The following is a 19609-nucleotide window of genomic DNA, read 5'->3' on the forward strand; positions in this document are numbered from 1 at the left end:
CACCTCTGGTTTTTCTCTGAGTGTTCGTCTTTTTGTTGTTGTCGGTCTCTTGGGGAGATTAAGCGTTGGAACTCGAACTCTCTTTTTGGTTGGAGAGAGCTGTGGCGTTTCCCTACTGCCCCGTCGCCATCTTGGTCCCCCCTCAAATACACCTACTTTTCTTAGCTTCTCAGAGTCTTACAAACTAGTACCCAAAGCAGTAAGTGTGATATTTTTTGATCAAGTGTTTCAAAGAAAACATCAGTTTTGTTTCAGGAAAGAGCCTTAAAAGGCTGACATCTCACAAATGGCAAGGAAACAATGGAAGAACAAGGCCAAGGATACAAGCAGCAAACCTTACTAGAGAGACAAATTTTGAATTCAAGGATACAATCCATTCCATTTGCTAGTCCCTCACAAATAGCAAAAGGTTGTTGGCCCTGTTTAAAAAGAACGACAGGGGGAGGGAGAAGTAGGGGAGGTGAGAGACAGAAGTAATAGTAGGAAATAAAAACAGAGGAAGGGGTAATAATATTCAAAAAATATATACTCATTACTTACTCGTATACAGCATCTTTGCAGTAAAATAAAAATTTTAAATAAGGAAGAAGGGAAAACTCCCAACAGAAAACTAGGCTTGAAAATAGCAGAGAGGATCTTTGTTCTCACATTTCATCCAGATCTGGTGATACATGAGCAAAAATTCTGAGTGTGTAACATCCAAAGAATCAGCTTCCACAATATCTCTATATTATCAACTAAATTCTGAATTGTGTCTGATGCTTTTTTGTATTGAGTTATACAACGATAGATGGATACAGAGAGAGAGAGAGAGAGAGAGATAAAGGGAAAAAACTGAATTGGCCTCAACATTGGCACATACCTGTATCAGAAATAGTAAACTTTAAACTCACTACATAGCAAACACTCATTATGTTTTTCTATAGGACAGCTGTGTAATGATAAACACTTAGAATCCTATATAAAAAGGATAAGCCAACATTGGCCAGCAGTTTCTACTAGCGTCAGGCTTTCTCCATACACACAAGTCAGTCATATTTTATGTACGCAGTCAGAGCTCCCAAGGGGTTCTAGGTTCTGCACAATTTAGGATGTTTAGGAAGCAATGTGAAGGGAGGAAGAAACGTAGGGAAGGGGAAATAGACAGTAAAGACCATACAACATGCTAAACACTTCCTGTTGTTGAAGATGACTGAACCTCAACATCCCATGGAAATGGGGAAAATACCTTCAGGTTATTCTTCATAAGATGAGGGGATGAGGTATACATGCAACTTTCCTCTCATCAGCACTGAGGAAATTCTGAGGGAGCTCATTCCTGCTATGGTGTTCATTTGGGAGTATAGGCAGAGGTCTCCTGTCTTGCTTCAAGATGTCAGTGAGACACAAAATGTCTAGTAGAAGTGAGCACAAATATATTGAATACCAAGATACCAGCATTGGCTGATAATCCAGCTAAAAATTCTCCCTGCAACGAGATTCTGGCTGGATTCTTTATAGCCAGCCCATCGAAGCACAAGAGACACAAACTCCCACCTACAGATGCCTACAGTAAAGCTGGGTTCTGGGTCATCTCCTTACTAGTACACATGGGAATAATCAAATAAACACCAAAAAACCTAAACAACAAGGAAAAAGGAAAAAGCATAGGCACTTATGGTGAATGGAGAGGATAAGCAGAGTGTATAGAGATGTTTGCTAAAGTGAACAGATCTGGTATCAATAGTGAGACTTTCATTGTGATAACTAGAATCATCACAAATGACAGACATGAGCCAGGTGCCGGTCGCTCATGCCTATAATCATAGCTACTCAGGAGGCTGAGATCTGAGGATCACGGTTCAATGCTATCCCTAGCAAGGAAAGTCCGTGAGACTTATCTCCAACAAACCACTAGAAAACCACAAGTGGTGCTGTGGCTCAAGTGGTAGAGCGCTAGCCTTGAGCTGAAGAGCTGAGGGATAGCGCCCAAGCCCAGAGTTCAAGCCCCATGATCAACAACAACTACAACAAAAATGACAGACATGGCACAATATAAACCATTCCAAATTAAGAAAAAATTGTAGCCCATTTATTATGGAATAAAAAAGAAACCTATAGCACTGAAAGCTGGTGAGCCTGCGAGTGAGTCACATTGGAAGAATTATGCAGTGTGCTGCCTCCCCTCTATTACTACTTCTGATGAGTGATCATTTTACTTAAAAAAAGAACAAGACTATTTTAAATGCAAAAAGTCTTTGTAAAACACAAACTAGAAACTGGAATTATGTGCAGAGTGTGGTATGATAGGATGTTGCCTATTTGCCAAATTGACAACATGCAGAATTTTATTTTGGGTGCTATAGAGACTGAAACTCAAAACTTGCTGTCTGCTACACAATTACTCTGTCACATGAGTCATTCCTCATCTGCTTTTGTTTTTCAGGCAGGATAGCATGCTTTTACTTTAGTGGGTTTGAAAATGAACTTCTGATTTTGTATTCACATAATATGGAAGAATGAGATTGGATTTATTTTTTACAAATAAAATCCAGGACTAAATTGGTATGGGAAGGGTTACAAGATGTCCCATTCCTCCATGACCACTAGCTAGACACCACCCTGAACCCCAGATTATAAATTGGTTTAAGTTGAAACGCAGATAGAAGGGAGACCGCTGTAAGTATCATTTGTTTATGAATAATACAGCCGATGGATGTTTACAAACACCATTGGGATTTCCAGATTTTCTCTGGAAGGCACTTGAGAATTTATTTGGTCATTAAGGTGTTATTCAGAGAAACATCAGGTCTGGAAACAAGTTCCTACAAACATCAGAAGTAAGGCAAATAAGGCTGAATAGCATTTGAAAATACATTTAATGGTCACATAGGTCAGATTGATCTCAACCCCTCTCAGATCTGACCCTTTTCGCTTCCCCAGCAACAGAATAAAAGCACAGTACCACTGAGGCAGTGTAGCATTGGTTTTTGTCCTGTCTTCAACATGATTCCAAATTACAATAAATGAAAATCATTAGCATTAAATTAATAGCCCTATTTCCCAAATTGCCAAATTTAGCAGTCTCATTGAAATAAATACAAATTTGCCTTTATTGTCATCCAGAAGGCCTGTCTTCTATCCCAACCACTTCAGGAATTTCACCCAGATAGCAGTGCCTCCCACCCTCACACCTAGGTCTATTGATAAACAAAGAGATATTTAAAATGAGACACAATGCTACTAAATCTTTAAAACAGCTTTCTTTTCTTCACCCTTGAAGTTTCCCAGTCCTGACCAGCTGGATGTAAAAAGTATGGATGGGCCTTCCATTCTCCAGATAGTAGCAGAAATTTGGACACTTGGAACAAGAAAGAGATACATGAGGACTAGGGAGTTTTAAATTAAGTGATTTGCCCTGAATTTGATGTGGAATGATCTGAGGGCAATGGATATACGAATGTGCTGTAGTTCTTGGATAATATAAAAATGTAAGTCCAAGTAAGAGTTACACCTGGTGCATTGAGAAATCACAAAAACTTAAGAAATTTTGGACTTTTCTGGTAGCAACATACTTTTGCTTCAGCTCTCTAGCCATCTAAACATAGGACATGTGTCCTAAGACCTATTGCTTTGAAATTTTTCCTATGTAGTAAAATTTTCCTTTATGCAGTAATGTCAAAAGGGAAGAGATGGACTCAGGCTTTATCCTTGTTTGGGAAGAATCACAGGTTACTTTTTGTATATGTGTGTTTTAGAAGACCCTGAAGCTTGAATTTCTTGAAAACATAAGAGCTTATATACCTCTTGCTATGTCAGTGATAAGGTTTCAATGCATAGAGATAGTAAACCAGTTAAAAATATCCACAAGTTCTATTCTTTCCATATCTTCACTTCTCTGTATGATCTGAATATGAAGCACTCAATTATTGCTTTACTCTTCTCCCTTTCAAGTGTCATGACATAAAGCTTGAAAACCTCAAGAGAAATGGTCATCATCCCTGATTGCACCAAGAGATCTATTAAAAGGAAAGTAAACTCATCACAGCTTCTGCTGTATGGGTGAAACACATTCTATGGGCTAAACTATGTGGGCACCGTGGAAATATGACAATTTCCTGATTTGAGCTGATCCTATAGCAGTTCACAGCTTTACCAAGCTTTTCTCATTTGCATATGCTCAGAGCACCGCCTACTGCCCCAATGACTTCATAATAGGCTGCTCATACTCTGTGCAACAGTCAGTCCTAGTCAGCACACAGCATGGACATGAGGACCCCTGCTCAGCTCCTGGGACTCCTGCTGCTCTGGCTCCCAGGTAAGGAAGGACAACACTCCTTCCATTCTGTGTTCAGTGCTGCCTGGGTCTTCAGGGAAGGCCTCCTATAACATGACTAACAGTGTGGATAATTATGTTCATGTTTCCAATGGCAGGTTTCAGATGTGACATCCAGATGACCCAGTCTCCATCCTTCCTGTCTGCATCTCCAGGAGACAGAGTCTCCATCACTTGCCGTGCCAGTCAGGGCATTAGCAATTATTTACACTGGTATCAGCAGAAACCAGGGAATGCTCCAAAGCTTCTGATCAGTTTTGCAAAGAATTTAGCCTCTGGAATTCCATCAAGGTTCAGTGGGAGTCAATCTGGGACAGAGTTCACTCTCACCATCAGCAGCTTGCAGCCTGAGGATTTTGCCACTTATTACTGTCAACAGGATTATAGTTTCCCTCCCACAGTGATAGAAGCCATAACAAAAACCTCCCAGGGAAGCAGAAGTGAGAGCTGGGCTGCTCAGCTGCTCCTTCTGGTGCCTCCATCTGCTGATAGAAATTCTCAGATGTAGCATCGCTATGAACACTTTCAAAGGTTATTACTTAAATGTGAAGACTCCTCTTAATCGTTGTCCCTTTTCTCCTCCTATATCCCAGAAGCACAAACATGGCCATGCTTCTTCCCATATAACGTCACATTTTCTTATTAACACAGTGAAACAGAAGCCAGACAAGAATCTCTAAGAAGGAATTGTTTTAATACAGGAAATGAGTCTAATCATTAGGTTCTTTACTGCTAGGTCATCAGAGAAGTTGGAAGGAGGAGTGTGGCATTCTTTGGTTCAGTGAGGCTGTCCTAGAGTTTTGAGCAGATAATCCTGTGATTCTCCACCCTGTGGAAAAAGTCAGGGTGAGCAGCTGATGCTCTCACCTGACTCAACTGCCTCTCCAGAGGAATTCTCCAGGCCTCACTTCTGATCAGATGTCAGCCTGCTTATATTAAGAATTATACAACTCTCACCAGTTCACCAAATCAAATCAAAGGATGACCTAATGATGAACTCTGCAAGAAACCATAGAAAGAATAAGGATTTGAGCTTCCACACCCAATCATAGTGATCATAATGATGGATTGAGATAGCTGACTGTCAATTATTGTCACTTTTCCCCAACTCTCAGAAACAGTCCTCCTAAGTGATGGCATTAAAACTTACTTAAATGTGATTGTAATTTGTTTCTACCAATCTGGGAAAATGAACTTTAAAAAAAATAACAAACTTTATTAATTTCTTTGCAGGAAACTATGAAAAGCTAGAAATTGTATGAAACATCACAAGTTGTTCATGATCTTACACAGCAACAAACAACTGAAATAATTACTTGACTAGCAAATCAGATGCAAAACAATATTACAATACCAAAAAAGGAAAATGCATTACTTGGTTAAGATTTCATTTCCTTCCATGTGCTAGGGACTCAATACTGCAATCCTAGCTACTCAGGAGGCTGAAATATGAGGATTGTATTTCAAAGCCAGCCTGGGCAGGAAAGCCCTTGAGCCTCTTATCTCCAATAAATCACCGGAAACCAGAAGTGGCACTGTGGCTCAAGTGTGTTTGCCTTGAACTGAAGAGCTGTGGAATAGTGCCCAGACCCAGAGTACAAGCCCCACAATAAAAAAAAAAAAACGACAGCAAATGACAGGAAAGGATAGGACAGGACAGGAAAGGACAGGAAAGGAATGGAAAGAAAAAGAAAGGAAAGGTGAAAAGGAAAGGAAAGAAAGTAAGAATAGCTCGTTTTTGACATGACAACTTGTACTTCTCATTGTTGTAACAGGTCCACCTGTATCCTTAAACAACTGGTTTTTCCCCATCTCCTCCACAAGTTATACTGACATCAAATATAGTGAAAGGGACATACAAAGCATCAAAGAGATAATCTTATAAATGCGTTAGAAACAAATGCATGAAAGAAAAAAAACATTAAAATACATATCTGGGGGGAGGGGGGAGGATTGGGTGGGGGGGTGGACGGGGAGGCTGGGAAGGGATGTGAAGGGTAAACAAAGGAGGAGGCTGCAATGCTTTATAAGAAATGTACACATTATCCTGCCCATGTAATTGTAACCCCTCTGTACAGTATGTTCACAAAAAATTAAATTAAATTTAAAAAAAAGAAAGTAAGAAAAGTTTCAATGCATAAGTATTTTATAAAGAAAACACAGACTTTTTTCCAGGAAAAATATTGGGAGTGAATAAAATATCTAAGTAGAAACAAGAAGGTTTCGATATATTTATGAAATACTCTATTACCACAGTTGCTTCTGTGCATTATACATTTTGAAAATAGTCATAAAAGTGTCTTCTACCACCAAATCATGTCCACATACTCTGCAGGCAAATTCAGGTTCCTCTATGCTAGTCTAGGAAACTTTTGGACGCAAAGCCTGAGGTTATTCACTGAGTTGAACCAATCCTGCAGATGTGCCCAGCTCTGCCCAGGCCCTGCTGATTTGCATGTGCCCAAAGCAGAGCCCACTGCCCTGAGCACTTCATAGTCTGCTCACACTCTGTGCAGGAGTCAGTCCCAGTCAGCACCCAGCATGGACATGAAGGCCTTGCTCAGCTTCTGGGGCTCCTGCTCCTCTTGCTCCCAGGTAAGGAAGAACAATGCTGGGATTTACTCAGCCTAGTACAGCAGGGGCTCTCTGGTACTGCAAGGAAGGCCTCTTGTAACATGATTATCAAGGAGAGTATTTGTTTTCTGTTTCCATTGCCAGGTGCCAGATGTGAAATATAAATGTCCAGTCTCTATCCTCTCTTTCTACAAATCTGGGAAACAGATATTCCATGGCTGGCAGGGCCAGTGAGGGCCTTAGCATTTCTTTAGAATGGTCTCAGCAGCAATCAGGGAAAGCTCCAAAGCTCCTCATGTATGGTGCAAAGTAATTACCATTCGGGTCCCTTCCTGATTCAAGGACAGTGGATCTGGGGCAGAGTTTACTCTCACCATAAGCAGCCTGCAACCTGAAGATTTCCCCACTTATTACTGTCAACAGCATAGTAGCTACCCACTCACAGTGATATGAGCCATAACATTAAGCTCCCAGGGAAGTACAGGTGAGAGGCTAGGCTGTCCCAACTGCCCTTCCTGGTGCCTCCACCTAATGACACAGCTTCTCTGACATATATAGAATCTGAAGGTCACTTGAAGATTTTGGTACAATCATCTTGGCAGAATTCCTTGTACGCTATTTATCTGTCTGCAGCAGTACACACTTGGCAATGCCTCTCCAGATTCAGTAGAGCACACAAATCATAAATAGGGAGAAAACTTTTAGAGTGTTATTTGGGGTTCTTTTGTAAAATTGAGACATGTTAGTTAATTCGAGCAAGTAGTGTTTCTTCTTGAATAGAAGAAATTATTAGCCTAAAGCCATTCTAAGACTGGCTTATGTTATTGAGTGAAGGTAAACACAGAACTGGATTATTCTCTGGTGTCCCTCAGACTCAGAACATCTACTTGTGAAACTGGAGGCCTTCTTACCTAGGGCCTTTCCCTGTGTAGACACCTAGGGGTGAGTACCAATGTTCTCAACTGCTTTTAGATCGATCTTGACAGGTAATCCTCCATTCCTCCCCTCTGCCCTAGCATCTGCCTGCAGGTTTCAGTACATTCTACTGTAGTCTCTTCTAATTGTCCATGTTCATTAGGACTCATCATGCAGAAACTCTACAGGAAATACTGGTGGCTTTCACAAGTAAATGATCAGAAAAATGTGCACAGCCCAGCAAAACAATACTTACACCAAACTCTTCCCCACTCCTGTAGAGCATATGGGCAGCAAAGATGGCGCTGAGAGGCGGTTGAGTGGGCAGAGCCCAACTTACTGTAGAGCACATGGGCAGCCAAGATGGCGCTGGGAGAGAGTAGAGTGGGCAGAGCCCAATTGACCTTCGGATCAGTGCCTAACCAGCCGGTGAAGGCTTAGGTGGATGATATGGTGTGACCTTGACAGTGATTGGTTCCTCTTCCTCCCTTGCCATGCCACCCCCCCTTTTTGGCTTTAAAAAGAGCTGCTCTCTGTTAATAAACGAGTTTTTTACCTGCTGGATTTGGCTCCCCGCTGTATCTGATTCTCTCCCCGGCTGAGGGAGGCTGGGGAATGGGCGAGCGCTGCACTTACCTTTCCTCAGACCCCTTCTGTCTTTCATGGGATGGACAAAGACCCAACATCTGGCGCCCAACGTGGGGCACAAAAGGAAAAGATACCAACCGAGGCTAAGCGTTCTCTCAGGGTAAGTGAAACCCTAAATATGGGTAATGCTATATCACAGAAGAAGGAGGAGGAGGCAATATTAGGTCTAGAAGGAGTACAGGAGGACTTGGGAAGTGAGAAGGAAAAGGAAAAGGTCAAATTCGATCGAGAATGCACTGAAACGTGCACAGTGGAAGTCAAAATGAGGGTAAAAATTACCCCCTCTGACCCAGCTGATACTGATGGTCCTAGGCCCCCTCCCTATTCCCCCGATTGGAGGGGAGGTACGGCATCCAAGAGACCTGTGAGAGGGATTTGCAAGACCCAGACCCCTACCAACCTTCCATGGAGGGGCCGAGGGCCAGGAAAGTAACCTATTCAGAGATTTCCTCTGGAAAGGAAGGGCCACTCGGGAGCCCAGACTCTAGGCCACAGGATTCACTTCCCCAAGTGTATCCAGTCAATCTGGCACCAGGAGCTAACAGATCCTTGGAATGGTATCTTTGGGAAGCTAAGGATCTTAAAGAGCTCCGCAAGGCAGTGGGGGAGGATGGCCCAAATTCTCTCTATGCCCAGACCCTATTACAAGACATTGCCTATCACCTGTGTGTCCCTAAGGTCTGGATGGATGTGGCCAAAGCCGTTCTTACTAGTTCTCAGTTTATTAAACAGTGTGCTTTCTTTAAGGAGGAATGCAGACAGCGAGCAGAGAATACCCGGCAAGCTCAACCCACAATACCTATTACTTATGCCATGTTAACAGGGACAAGGGAAGAGTACTCCACTGGCTTCCAACAGGCTGCAATACCTTGCCCGTACTGTGACCAGGTGAGGCAGGCAGGACTTGCCACGTGGTACAAACTAGATGATGGGCCTACTGAGTTCCCCATAGCAGGAGTGAGACAAAACCGGGTGAGCCTCTACCTGATTTCATAGACTGAGTCCAACAGAGTGTTCACCACAAGCTGCTGGCAGGGAACCTCCGAGATCAGTTTGTAAAGCTGCTGGTCTGGGAAGGGATGAATGCAGACCACCTCATGGCCTGCATGGGATTGAGAGAGAGTTCCCTGAGCAGATGGTGGTGGCCTCACAGGATGTGGAAAAGCAACAGCACCAGTCCCAATCATTAGCTTTAGCTTTACAGGCTCACACATCAGCAATGACTGAGGTTATTACTCAGGCACTGGTAGCCCAGGGCCAAGTAACCCCAAGACCATCGGGGAGAGGGACTTGTTTTAAATGCGGGCAAGAGGGTAACTTTGAGAGGGACTGTACACAACAATCCCTCACCAACCAGCCTGAGGGCAAACCGCCCCCTACACCCTGCCCCAGGGGCATGGAGGGATACAAGTTTGATTTAGATGGGAAGTCTTTAAACTTGGGGAGGGGCATCCTCTAGCCCCATTAACTCAAGGAGGAACCCCCTCTGCTGTAAGGCCTAGGCAGCCTCCTTGCAGGACGACCCAGGCCCATTGGACCATCCTCCTGGTAGAAGGACTCTGCCCTAAAATGAGTATTCTCATAGGCGGAAAGAGGTTTCACTGCTTAATTGACACTGGGGCAGATCAAACCATACTCAGGGAGGAGAAGTGCCCTTGGACTGGAAGCTTGCACCTGGGTCCTCGATATTGGGGTAGGGGGCCACTCCCAGTCCAAAGAAATGATTGCCCTTATGACATGGACTAGCCCAGATGGAGAACAGGGAATGATATGCCCTTTAGTGGCAAAGAACCTCACTGCCAATTTACTAGGGCAAGACATGCTAAGACAAATGGATGCCATGGTCACTACAGACCATCAAGCATCCTATGATGATATCCTGGATGGGGAAGAAGCACAAAGGCTTAACTAGGATCTACAGGGAGTTAAGGAAAGGGATTTTTTTAACTTTCATAATTACAGAGAAGAACCTGCTCGGGTGCACCCCCAATCCTACAGGCCACTGCCCCCCCGAGTACCTCCCATTAGGTGGAAGCCAGGAAGCCCAATCTGGGTAGAGCAGTGGCCATTGACCAAACCTAAACTTGAAGCCCTCCACCTTCTGGTGGAGGAACAGATATACCTCAGGCATATTCGCCCTTCTATAAGTCCTTGGAACACACCTGTATTTGTTCTTCAAAAAGTCTCCAGAGCTTGGTATATGCTCCAAGACCTACTTAGGGAAATGAAAGGATGGAGCTAGTAGGAATGCCCCTAAGAAGCATGCCCTGGACACCTGCTATACCTTCAGAATATACCTTGGTTGTGATTGACATTAAAGATTGTTTTTTTTTTCTATCCCTCTGCGTCCAGATGATTGCACGGTTTGCTTTCTCTATACCTTCTCTTAATTTTTCCCAGCCTGATTGGAGGTTTGAATGGACGGTGCTGCCACAGGGTATGGCCAATAGCCCAGCCTTCTGCCAACAATACTCGGCCACATTTTTAGGGCCTGTGCTGGGTTCAGATACCTCCCTTGTCTATGCCTACAAGGATGATATAATTCTGGGGTACCAAGACCCAAGCCGCCTGGAGGGCCTTCTGGCCCAGGTTCTTGCCATATTAAAAAGGGGGGGTTTTACCATAGCCCTTAATAAAATTCAAAAGGTAGCTCCTTTTAAGGTACTTGGGACCCACCTTATCTTGACTCAGGCCAGCATCTGGAACTGAGAAAAAAGGAGAGAGTTAGGATGCAGAAAAGCCTTTCTTGCCAATGTACCTAAGCCTTGCAGTGACGTTTAGAGCCTGGCTTCTTCTAGGAAATACACTCAGCAAGTAAACAGGAGCAGCTGGGGCAGCCCAGACTCTCACTTCTGCTTCCCTTGGAGTTTTAGGTTATGACTTGCATCATTTTTGGAGGAGTATTGTAACCTTGTTGACTGTAATAGGCAGGCTGCTGAGTTTGAGAATGAACTCTGTCCTAGATCCATTGTAACTCAGCCTAAACTGGGCACCTGATTCTAAACTGACTGTTAAGTAGATCAGGACCTTTGGAGCTTTCCTGGTTTCTGCTGATTCTAGGATAAGCTGCTGCTCATGCTTGAATGTTATGACAAGAGATGGTTACTCTCTCTCTTTCCTGGAGATTAGAGAGAGAAGACTGAGACTGGGTCATCTGGATGACCTGACAGAGGAAACATGGAAATAAATACCCTTACTGATAAGTGTGTTGTAGGAGAACTTCCCTAGAATGCTAGATTGAATTCACCACACTGTGCTTAACAAATTTCCATTGCTTTCTTTGTTACCTGAAAGCCAGAGCAACAGGAGCCACAGGAGCTGAGTAGAGAACCCCATGTCCATGCTGTGTGCTGACTGAGAATAACTCCAGTATAGTCTATGACTGGGCTGTGAAGAACTCCTCAAGTCAGTGGACTGTGCTTTTGGTATATGCAAATAAGCAGAGCCTGGACAAGGCTGAGCACAGTTGCAGGTCTGTCTTACTTCAGCAATTGTATAAAGGCCCAGTATCTCCAAGAATCGTCAGTCTTATTTGAGTAGATCATCTTCAAATACAGAAAACATGATTGTCTCTGAATGCTGAAGACCAGCACCTATCAAGGTTCTGTGGGTAGTATGCCATTTTGATCCCTTCAAATCCACTGAATTTTGTCCCTGCTTACATTCCATTATGAAATGGCCTGTCTGTTAGAGTATAATCACCAAAATTGCAACTTTTGACATTCTTCACCTTGCCCACAGGTATTACTGATACCACAGATGATTGATTACTCTTTGCTCTGATTCCATCATAACATTTGTATGAAATTAGAGCAATGTAAAAGCAGGAGTGTTCAGACTTATAACAAAGACCATGACCATTCTTCCTTATACCATTAACTCTGGATAATAATTTGCCTTGCTCCATTTATAATTTCTCTGTATCCCAAAGTTGAAAATACTGTCCTTTCCCATCTGAGGCAATGTTCACAACTGTATGTATCTTTGCCTGATCATTCCTGAATGCCAGATATTACTGTCCTGTTCTCTACATACTCTTTTATTTTTGTTGTTGAGTTTGTAGTAAGACTCTTCAGACCTCAGCTTCCTGTGTAGCTAGGATTATAAGAATAGGGCATTAGCTCCCAACTCTTTACCCCACTGTTAATCCCATTTTCTTCAGTAGCAGGCATCCTGTTTTTACCAAGTGTGAATTCATTTGCCGAATTTACTATGATCCCAAATCAGCAAATTCTATCAGGTCCCAATCTTTTAGTGCCTAAAGAAACATGTTTCTCATTGACTGGATTTAAGGCAATAGAGCCCAAGATAGAGGAGAAAAGCATGTAAGGGAATGAAAGAAATTCTCCCCATGGGGAGTTTGGCCATACTGGAGTCGATAGGGTATCCTGACATCGGAGCAGTGTTACTGTTGGCAAAGTGATTCTAACTAAGAAGAATAAGCAACAATATTCACTGTTAGTAGGGGATCCCAGTGTGGGAATCAGACCCAGGACTGGAGAGGAAATTGCCTTCAATGGGTCAGATGAACAATGATGACCACAAAAACATTGCAGAGAGAAGAAGGAGTGTGTGTTTGTGGATGTTGTCCACAATGGAAATATACATGTTGGGGAAGACTAGGAGTGATTATCAATGGAAGTATACATCAAATTTGCATTATTCATTAAAATAATTAGAGTCATGATATTCACTCATAAATGTTTTTCATTTCTATTAAAAGGCAATTTAAATTAACTGTGTTTTGGAAAATGAATTAATGGTATTAGTGTAAGCTTATGTCTCTCTCCTTCCATCTGTACAAACATATGTACTCTTGTGCAGTTGAGAAGTTTCTACACAGTTATCCATTGCCTGGAAAATAAAATGACTTTTCAATCCCCCAAATTCACCTGTAGTGTTGGAATACCATTATTCACTAATAGAAACTACTAATACATAGACAAATGTCTATCTCTCCATTGGAGAACCAAAAATATGCAAGGTGACGCTGATGTAACTTGAAACTAAGGACATGCTCCAAGAAACAGATCCTAGTACTAAAAATGAGACAACAACTAGTGAATTTCAGAAAAATTTAATTATGAGAATAAGAAAATGATAACCTAATTAAGGAAAATATGAGCTAAGGAATTAATACTGATGTTTTAATGAGGAATGGCTTATTCAAAAGGGATGAAATGGTTCTCCTACAAGTCCTCTTTATTATAAAGGTGAAGAGTGCAGGCTCAGCTGAGAATTCTGACACCATTTTATCTTAGTTCAAAGTACAACTCACAGTCATAGGACACAGAAAACGAGACGGCTGGGAGATACTGAGATGCTTTCAAATCATTCAAGGTGAACTTCCAATATATATTTACAATTCAGAAGAGTCTGAGTTGGAGGAATGAATTGTGCATTATGTCATTCTTCTATCTAGTGACATGAACATATTTCATGCTCTGACATCATATGTATGCATATTAATAAAAAATTTAAATTATATGTTCACATTTACATACTCTGTTAGTAATTTACTTTTCTAGGTTGATGTTAGATAATTTGAATGACTTAATATAAAGCTATTTTGTATGAACAAACATAACTGGAGAATACAGATCATTACAGTTTTGATTCTGAACTTTCAGTACTCTTATAATCAATCTTATTAAGATATGGTATTTTGTCTTTTATCAGTTTAAATCCTCTTGCTCATTGTTAACACACTTTTGAGCTCACCCTTGCTAAAGCTTTACATAGGATCCACAGGACCAGGGCTGGATGCTCAGAGCTCTGGTTACAGGATTTCCCAAAAGAAGTTTCTGGAGTGATTCAGATGAGTGAGGACATCAAGAAAGTGCCACAGCACACACTCATCTTCATCCTGCTTCTGGGGTTGAGACTGGAGGTTTAGATGAGTGATATCCTGAAGAACTAAAACTTGTTTGGGGGCATATAGAATAAAACAAATTATCTATATTAGTCTGAAAGTTGATACATTGGAAAAGTACTTACCCATACACATTTTAATGCGACCAATGATGCAATGTGTGGCCATTCTCTATTCCTGATGGAAAGTGCCTTTGAGGAATTGAAGATTATTCTACCTCTAATCTCTGTGACTGTATGAATAGGAAAGATGGTCACCAGGAACATCAAGTCAAACCAGTCTTTTAAAGAGCTCCAACCAGAAGAATGGCTTAGCCTAGGACCAGAAGAAAATAGATTCTGTTCCTACAGTGCTCATCTGGTGGCCATTTTCTTGGATGTCTGGGTCCCTGGTGGGTTCCACAGAGAGTATTTGGGACAGATTTCACACTGACCATCACCAGTTTCTCTGTGATTCACATAACCAATTATTACTCTCCACAATTTTGTAAACTTCCCACTCAGCATTTCAGTCTCAACCACAAACTTCACAGAGAATGTATCAGAGATTTTTCTGTCCCAGCTGTGTCCTCTCTGCTCAGTCCTGCTTTCTCCCATGGTCACTGTTTGCATCATTGTCTGTGATCCTGCATAATTACGGAAGTATATGTAGTGGCAAGGGAAGATGGATTAGAACAATCTATCTAGAGAAAATTTGAAAATAAGCTTCACCATGATCATTATTATGTGACATGAACCTTTCTCTATCTATTTATAATGTTTCTCATCTTTTAACTGTTGCATAACAGGATACACTGAAGCTTCAAATCCTTGTGGAGATACAGTTAGTACCCTGACAAAGTGTATTTTCCTTGTGGCTAATGAAACAGAAATTCTCACCTTATTTTTATTTTTTATTGCATTTTTTTCTGATATTCTATCATGACTGTAATATAGGGTAAAGACAAGCTGTCCTGCAGTTACCCCATCTTTGCTTATTACTCTAAAGGTAATAGACAAGGAGAAGAAAGGGGGGCAAATTGCCCCAGTGTTCCTACTCATTTAGAAACTCAAATGCAGCTGACCTTAGTATCTAGTAGCTTATTTCAAAATTATTTGGTTTGACCCCTACATGTCATCTGTGTCAATTCACTTTATATCTTTGCACTTTTAACAGGGGGTCCAAAACCTTTTCATCCCTTTCTATTTGTAGAAAATGTAATAAACTAATAATATTGTTTAATGAATATTTTTTCAGACACTAATTTCTTCATTATCTATACCACTAAATTTTAGCTTAAAAAGTTTTACAGTAATTTTAAATAATTTGGAGGTCCACACTTCTTATACATAGGAAATCTTCAACTTACAATGGTTTGCATTCCAGTGGATCAATCATTGTAATTCTTTTTTTCTTTCCACTGTCTCCAAAGCAGTGTGTGCTCAGTAGCAATCTAGATTCATATTTTCAATGCTTATCTTTCCAGGGGTGATTGATACCTAGTACTAATACTCCTCCTTGATACCCTTCAGAGGTACCAAGCAAAAATTTCCAGTTGCCATCTATAAATATATATGTACACACATATATATATATATATACATCTATCTATCTATCTATATATATATATATATATATATATATACCCTAATCACAAGAGAAAACAAACACTACATAACAGAATATCATAAATATACTATTATTATATAGATAGGCTTTTGTTAGATTTCTTTGCCCAACAGCAGAATAATGGTACTGTTCAGAGGCGAGTAAGGTAGTGTGGTTACCTAAAATTGTTCTGCAGGATATTTGTAATAGATGCATGTTTTTTGTCATTTGTGGAGCTTGAACTCGGCCTGGTGATCTCCCTAAGCTGTTCAGCTCAAGGGTAGCTCTCTACCACTTTAGCCACAGTGCCACTTTGGTTTTCTAAGTGGTGTATTGGAGATGAGTCTCACATACTTTCATGCCTGGGCTGGCTTTGAACCATGATCCTCAGAGCTGAGCCTCTTGAGTAGCTAACATTACAGGCAATTCAGGCTATTGTAATACAAGCCACTGGCGCCCAGCTTGTATTATATGCATTTTTGACTAATAATATATCCAACCTACAATGGATTTCTCTAGATGTAATGATAATGTTTAGCATACTTTTCACTCTATGCTTGAGTTTTTTGAAAACCTTGCAATCAACATTCCTAATAACATTTTAATAGACTCTATATGTTTCTGTATATGTATTTTGTATGTGTATGAAAATAGGTGAAGAATTCCTCCTAAGTTGATGACCACCCACAGTGGGCATCATTCCCATTGTTGGCTATTCTTTTTAAATTCATGGCAATTTATTTTTATGAGTTCTTCTATTTACTGATCTCTCAGATTTATTTGAAAAGTTGCTTATGTCAAATCTTTAATACATTGGGAACTGATTTCCTCCTCACAATGGCAAATTGTCTCTTTCCATTATGTTTTTCTCCATTTTTTTCTGAGGTTTATAAGTACTACTCATCTTTTAAAAATATTTATTTTATTGTTAAGGTGAATTACAGAGGGATTATTATTATATGAATCAGATGAGTACAGTGATAATGGATAATGAGATAATTTTGTACTATGTCTTCTGTTCCCTCATTCTCTCCCAGTCCCGCCCTCATGTCTCCACGTATGAAATATATAAGCTTGTGTAGTTCACTTCCAACAATGTCCAGTGTGCTCCACTGCTGCCCCTATTCATAATTATTACCTTGAATTCTATACAATTCAGTATTCCCTCAACATTCCTGAGTATGTACATTTGAATTTAACGTAGATGAATAAAACAGAATCATCAAGAAATAAAAGAAGAAAGACAGATCCTTTTTTCTGTATCATTGAGTTCATTTAGATATATATGAATATATACATATAATTGTATATAAATATGAAGAGGCATGTAGACATTCTGTCTAATTGTTTATCTCCTAAGAGTATTCTCTTTTGGTCTGATTTTGTGTAGATATTTAGAATCCTGTATGATTTATTATATCTGAATGCTTTCTTTTCATAAACCATCTACACATAGATTTCTCTTGGGCTCTGACTTAGACCAAACCATGCTGTCCGCATTTTGACCATTCCTTCCACCGGCATATCACAAATACTGAGGTAATTTTGGTCTTTTCTGGTAGCAACAAGCTTTTGTTTCAGCCCCATAGCAATCAAACCACAGGACGTGGCTTACTTAGGCCATTGTTATAATTGCTTCATTGCTTTAAGTGTTTTTCTAATTTATATAGTAAAGCCAAATAAGGGAAAATTTTCCTCAGCCTTATACCTGATCGTAAGGAGATTCCACATTTGTGGGGATTTGGGGGTGTTCGAGAGGCTTGAACTCTGGGCCTAGGCGCTATCCCTGAGCTCCTCAGCTCAAGGCTTGTGCTCTAGTACGTGAGCAACAGTGCCACTTCCAGTTTTCTATTGGTTAATTGGAGATAGGATTTCAACGGACTTTCCGGCCCAGACTAGCTAGGAACCACAAGCCTCAGATCTAAGGCTCTTGAGTAGCTAGGATTACAGGTGTGGGCCTCTGGGGCCCAGTGAGATTCCACATTTTTTTATGTTTATATGTGTGTATTGGAATAGACATAAAAACAGCTTATATCTCTCTTGCTATGGCAGTGGCAATGTTCCAATGCATAAAGATATTAAACCAGTTTTAAATGTCCATAAACTCCATTCTCTCCATATTTTCACTTCTTCCATACACAGAATACAAAACACACATTTTGCCTTTATCTTATCCCTTTCTAGAGTCATTACAGAGATTTGAGATTAAGACACACAGGAAAAGCAGGTCATCATCCCTGCAGGCACCAACAGATCTACGCATAGGACAGCAGACTGATTGTGACTTGTCCTGTTTGAATGAATCATATTCTCTAGTCTAAAACTAAGACACATGGGCACCATGGACCTATGATGATTTCCTGAGATGAGCCAGCCTTGCAGCTATGTACATCTTTGCACAGATCTGCTGATTTGCATTTGCCTTGATCACATTTTACTGCCACAATGACTTCATAATAAGCTGTTCACACCTGTGCAGCAGTCAGTCCCAGTCAGCACACAGCATGGACATGATGACCCCTGCTCAGCTCCTGGGGCTCCTCCTGCTCTGGCTCCCAGGTAAGGAAGGACAGCACTCATCCCATCCAGTGTGTTCAGTGCTGCCTGGGTCTTCAGGGAAGGCCTCCTATAACATGACTAACAGTGTGGATATTTGTGTTTCTATTTCCAATGCCAGGTTTCAGATGTGACGTCCAGATGACCCAGTCTCCATCCTTCCTGTCTGCATCTCCAGGAGACAGAGTCTCCATCACTTGCCTGGCCAGTCAGGGCATTAACTATTATTTAAACTGGTATCAGCAAAAACCAGGGAATGCTCCAAAGCTTCTGATCTATTATGCAAAGAATTTAGCCTCTGGAATTCCATCAAGGTTCAGTGGGAGTCAATCTGGGACAGAGTTCACGCTCACCATTAGCAGCCTGCAGCCTGAGGATTTTGCCACTTATTACTGTCAACAGCATAATAGTTTACCTCCCACAGTGATATAAGCCATAACATAAACCTCCCAGGGAAGCAGAAGTGAAAGGCTGGACTGCCCAGCTGCTGATCTTGGTGCCTTCATCTGCTGATAGAGTTTCTCAGATGTGAACACTTCTCTGAACACTTTTAAAGGTTTTCATTGAAATGTGAAGGCTCCTCTGAATCTTAGTCCTTTTTCTCCTCCACTGTCCCAGATTCACAGACATGGTCATGTCTCTTCTCATATAAAGTCATCTTTTCTGCTTCACACAGTAAAACTGAAGCCAGACAAGTATCTCTAGGAAGGAATTGTTTTAATACAAAAAATGAGTCTAATCATTAGGTTGTTAACTCCTGGGTCATCAGAGAAGTTGGAAGGAGGAGTGTGGCATGCTCTGGTTCAGTGAGGCTGTCCTAGGGTTTTGAGCACATAATCCTGTGATTCTCCACCCTGTGGAAAAGCCAGGGTGAGTGGCTGAGGCTCTCATCTGACCCAACTGTCCCTCCAGGGGAATTCTCCAGGCCTCACTTCTGATCACATGGCAGCCTGCTTATATCAAGAATTATACAAGTCTCTCCAGTTCACCAAATCTAATAAAAGGATGACCTATGATGAACTCTGCAGGAAAGAAGGGAAGGAACAGGGATTTGAGCTTCCACACACAATCATAATGATCATAATGATGTATTGAGACAACTGACTGTTAACAATGGTCACTTTTCCCCAACTGTCCCCTAA

The 19609-nt window shown here is 41.2% G+C and overlaps 1 pseudogene and 1 gene segment (V, D, J or C); both read left to right on the forward strand.

The window, feature by feature from the left end:
• The first annotated feature begins 4242 nt into the window (after nucleotides 1-4242).
• LOC106000762 lies at nucleotides 4243-4995 on the forward strand (annotated as a pseudogene).
• Nucleotides 4996-18415: 13420 nt separating this feature from the next.
• On the forward strand, nucleotides 18416-18902 carry LOC106000776. The segment is given in 2 exon segments: nucleotides 18416-18470; nucleotides 18589-18902. Coding segments are annotated over 2 exon segments (366 nt in total).
• The last annotated feature ends 707 nt before the right edge of the window (nucleotides 18903-19609 follow it).

The sequence above is a fragment of the Dipodomys ordii genome, unplaced genomic scaffold, assembly GCF_000151885.1.
Source record: "Dipodomys ordii isolate 6190 unplaced genomic scaffold, Dord_2.0 Scaffold237, whole genome shotgun sequence".
NCBI classification, from domain to species: Eukaryota; Metazoa; Chordata; class Mammalia; order Rodentia; family Heteromyidae; genus Dipodomys; species Dipodomys ordii.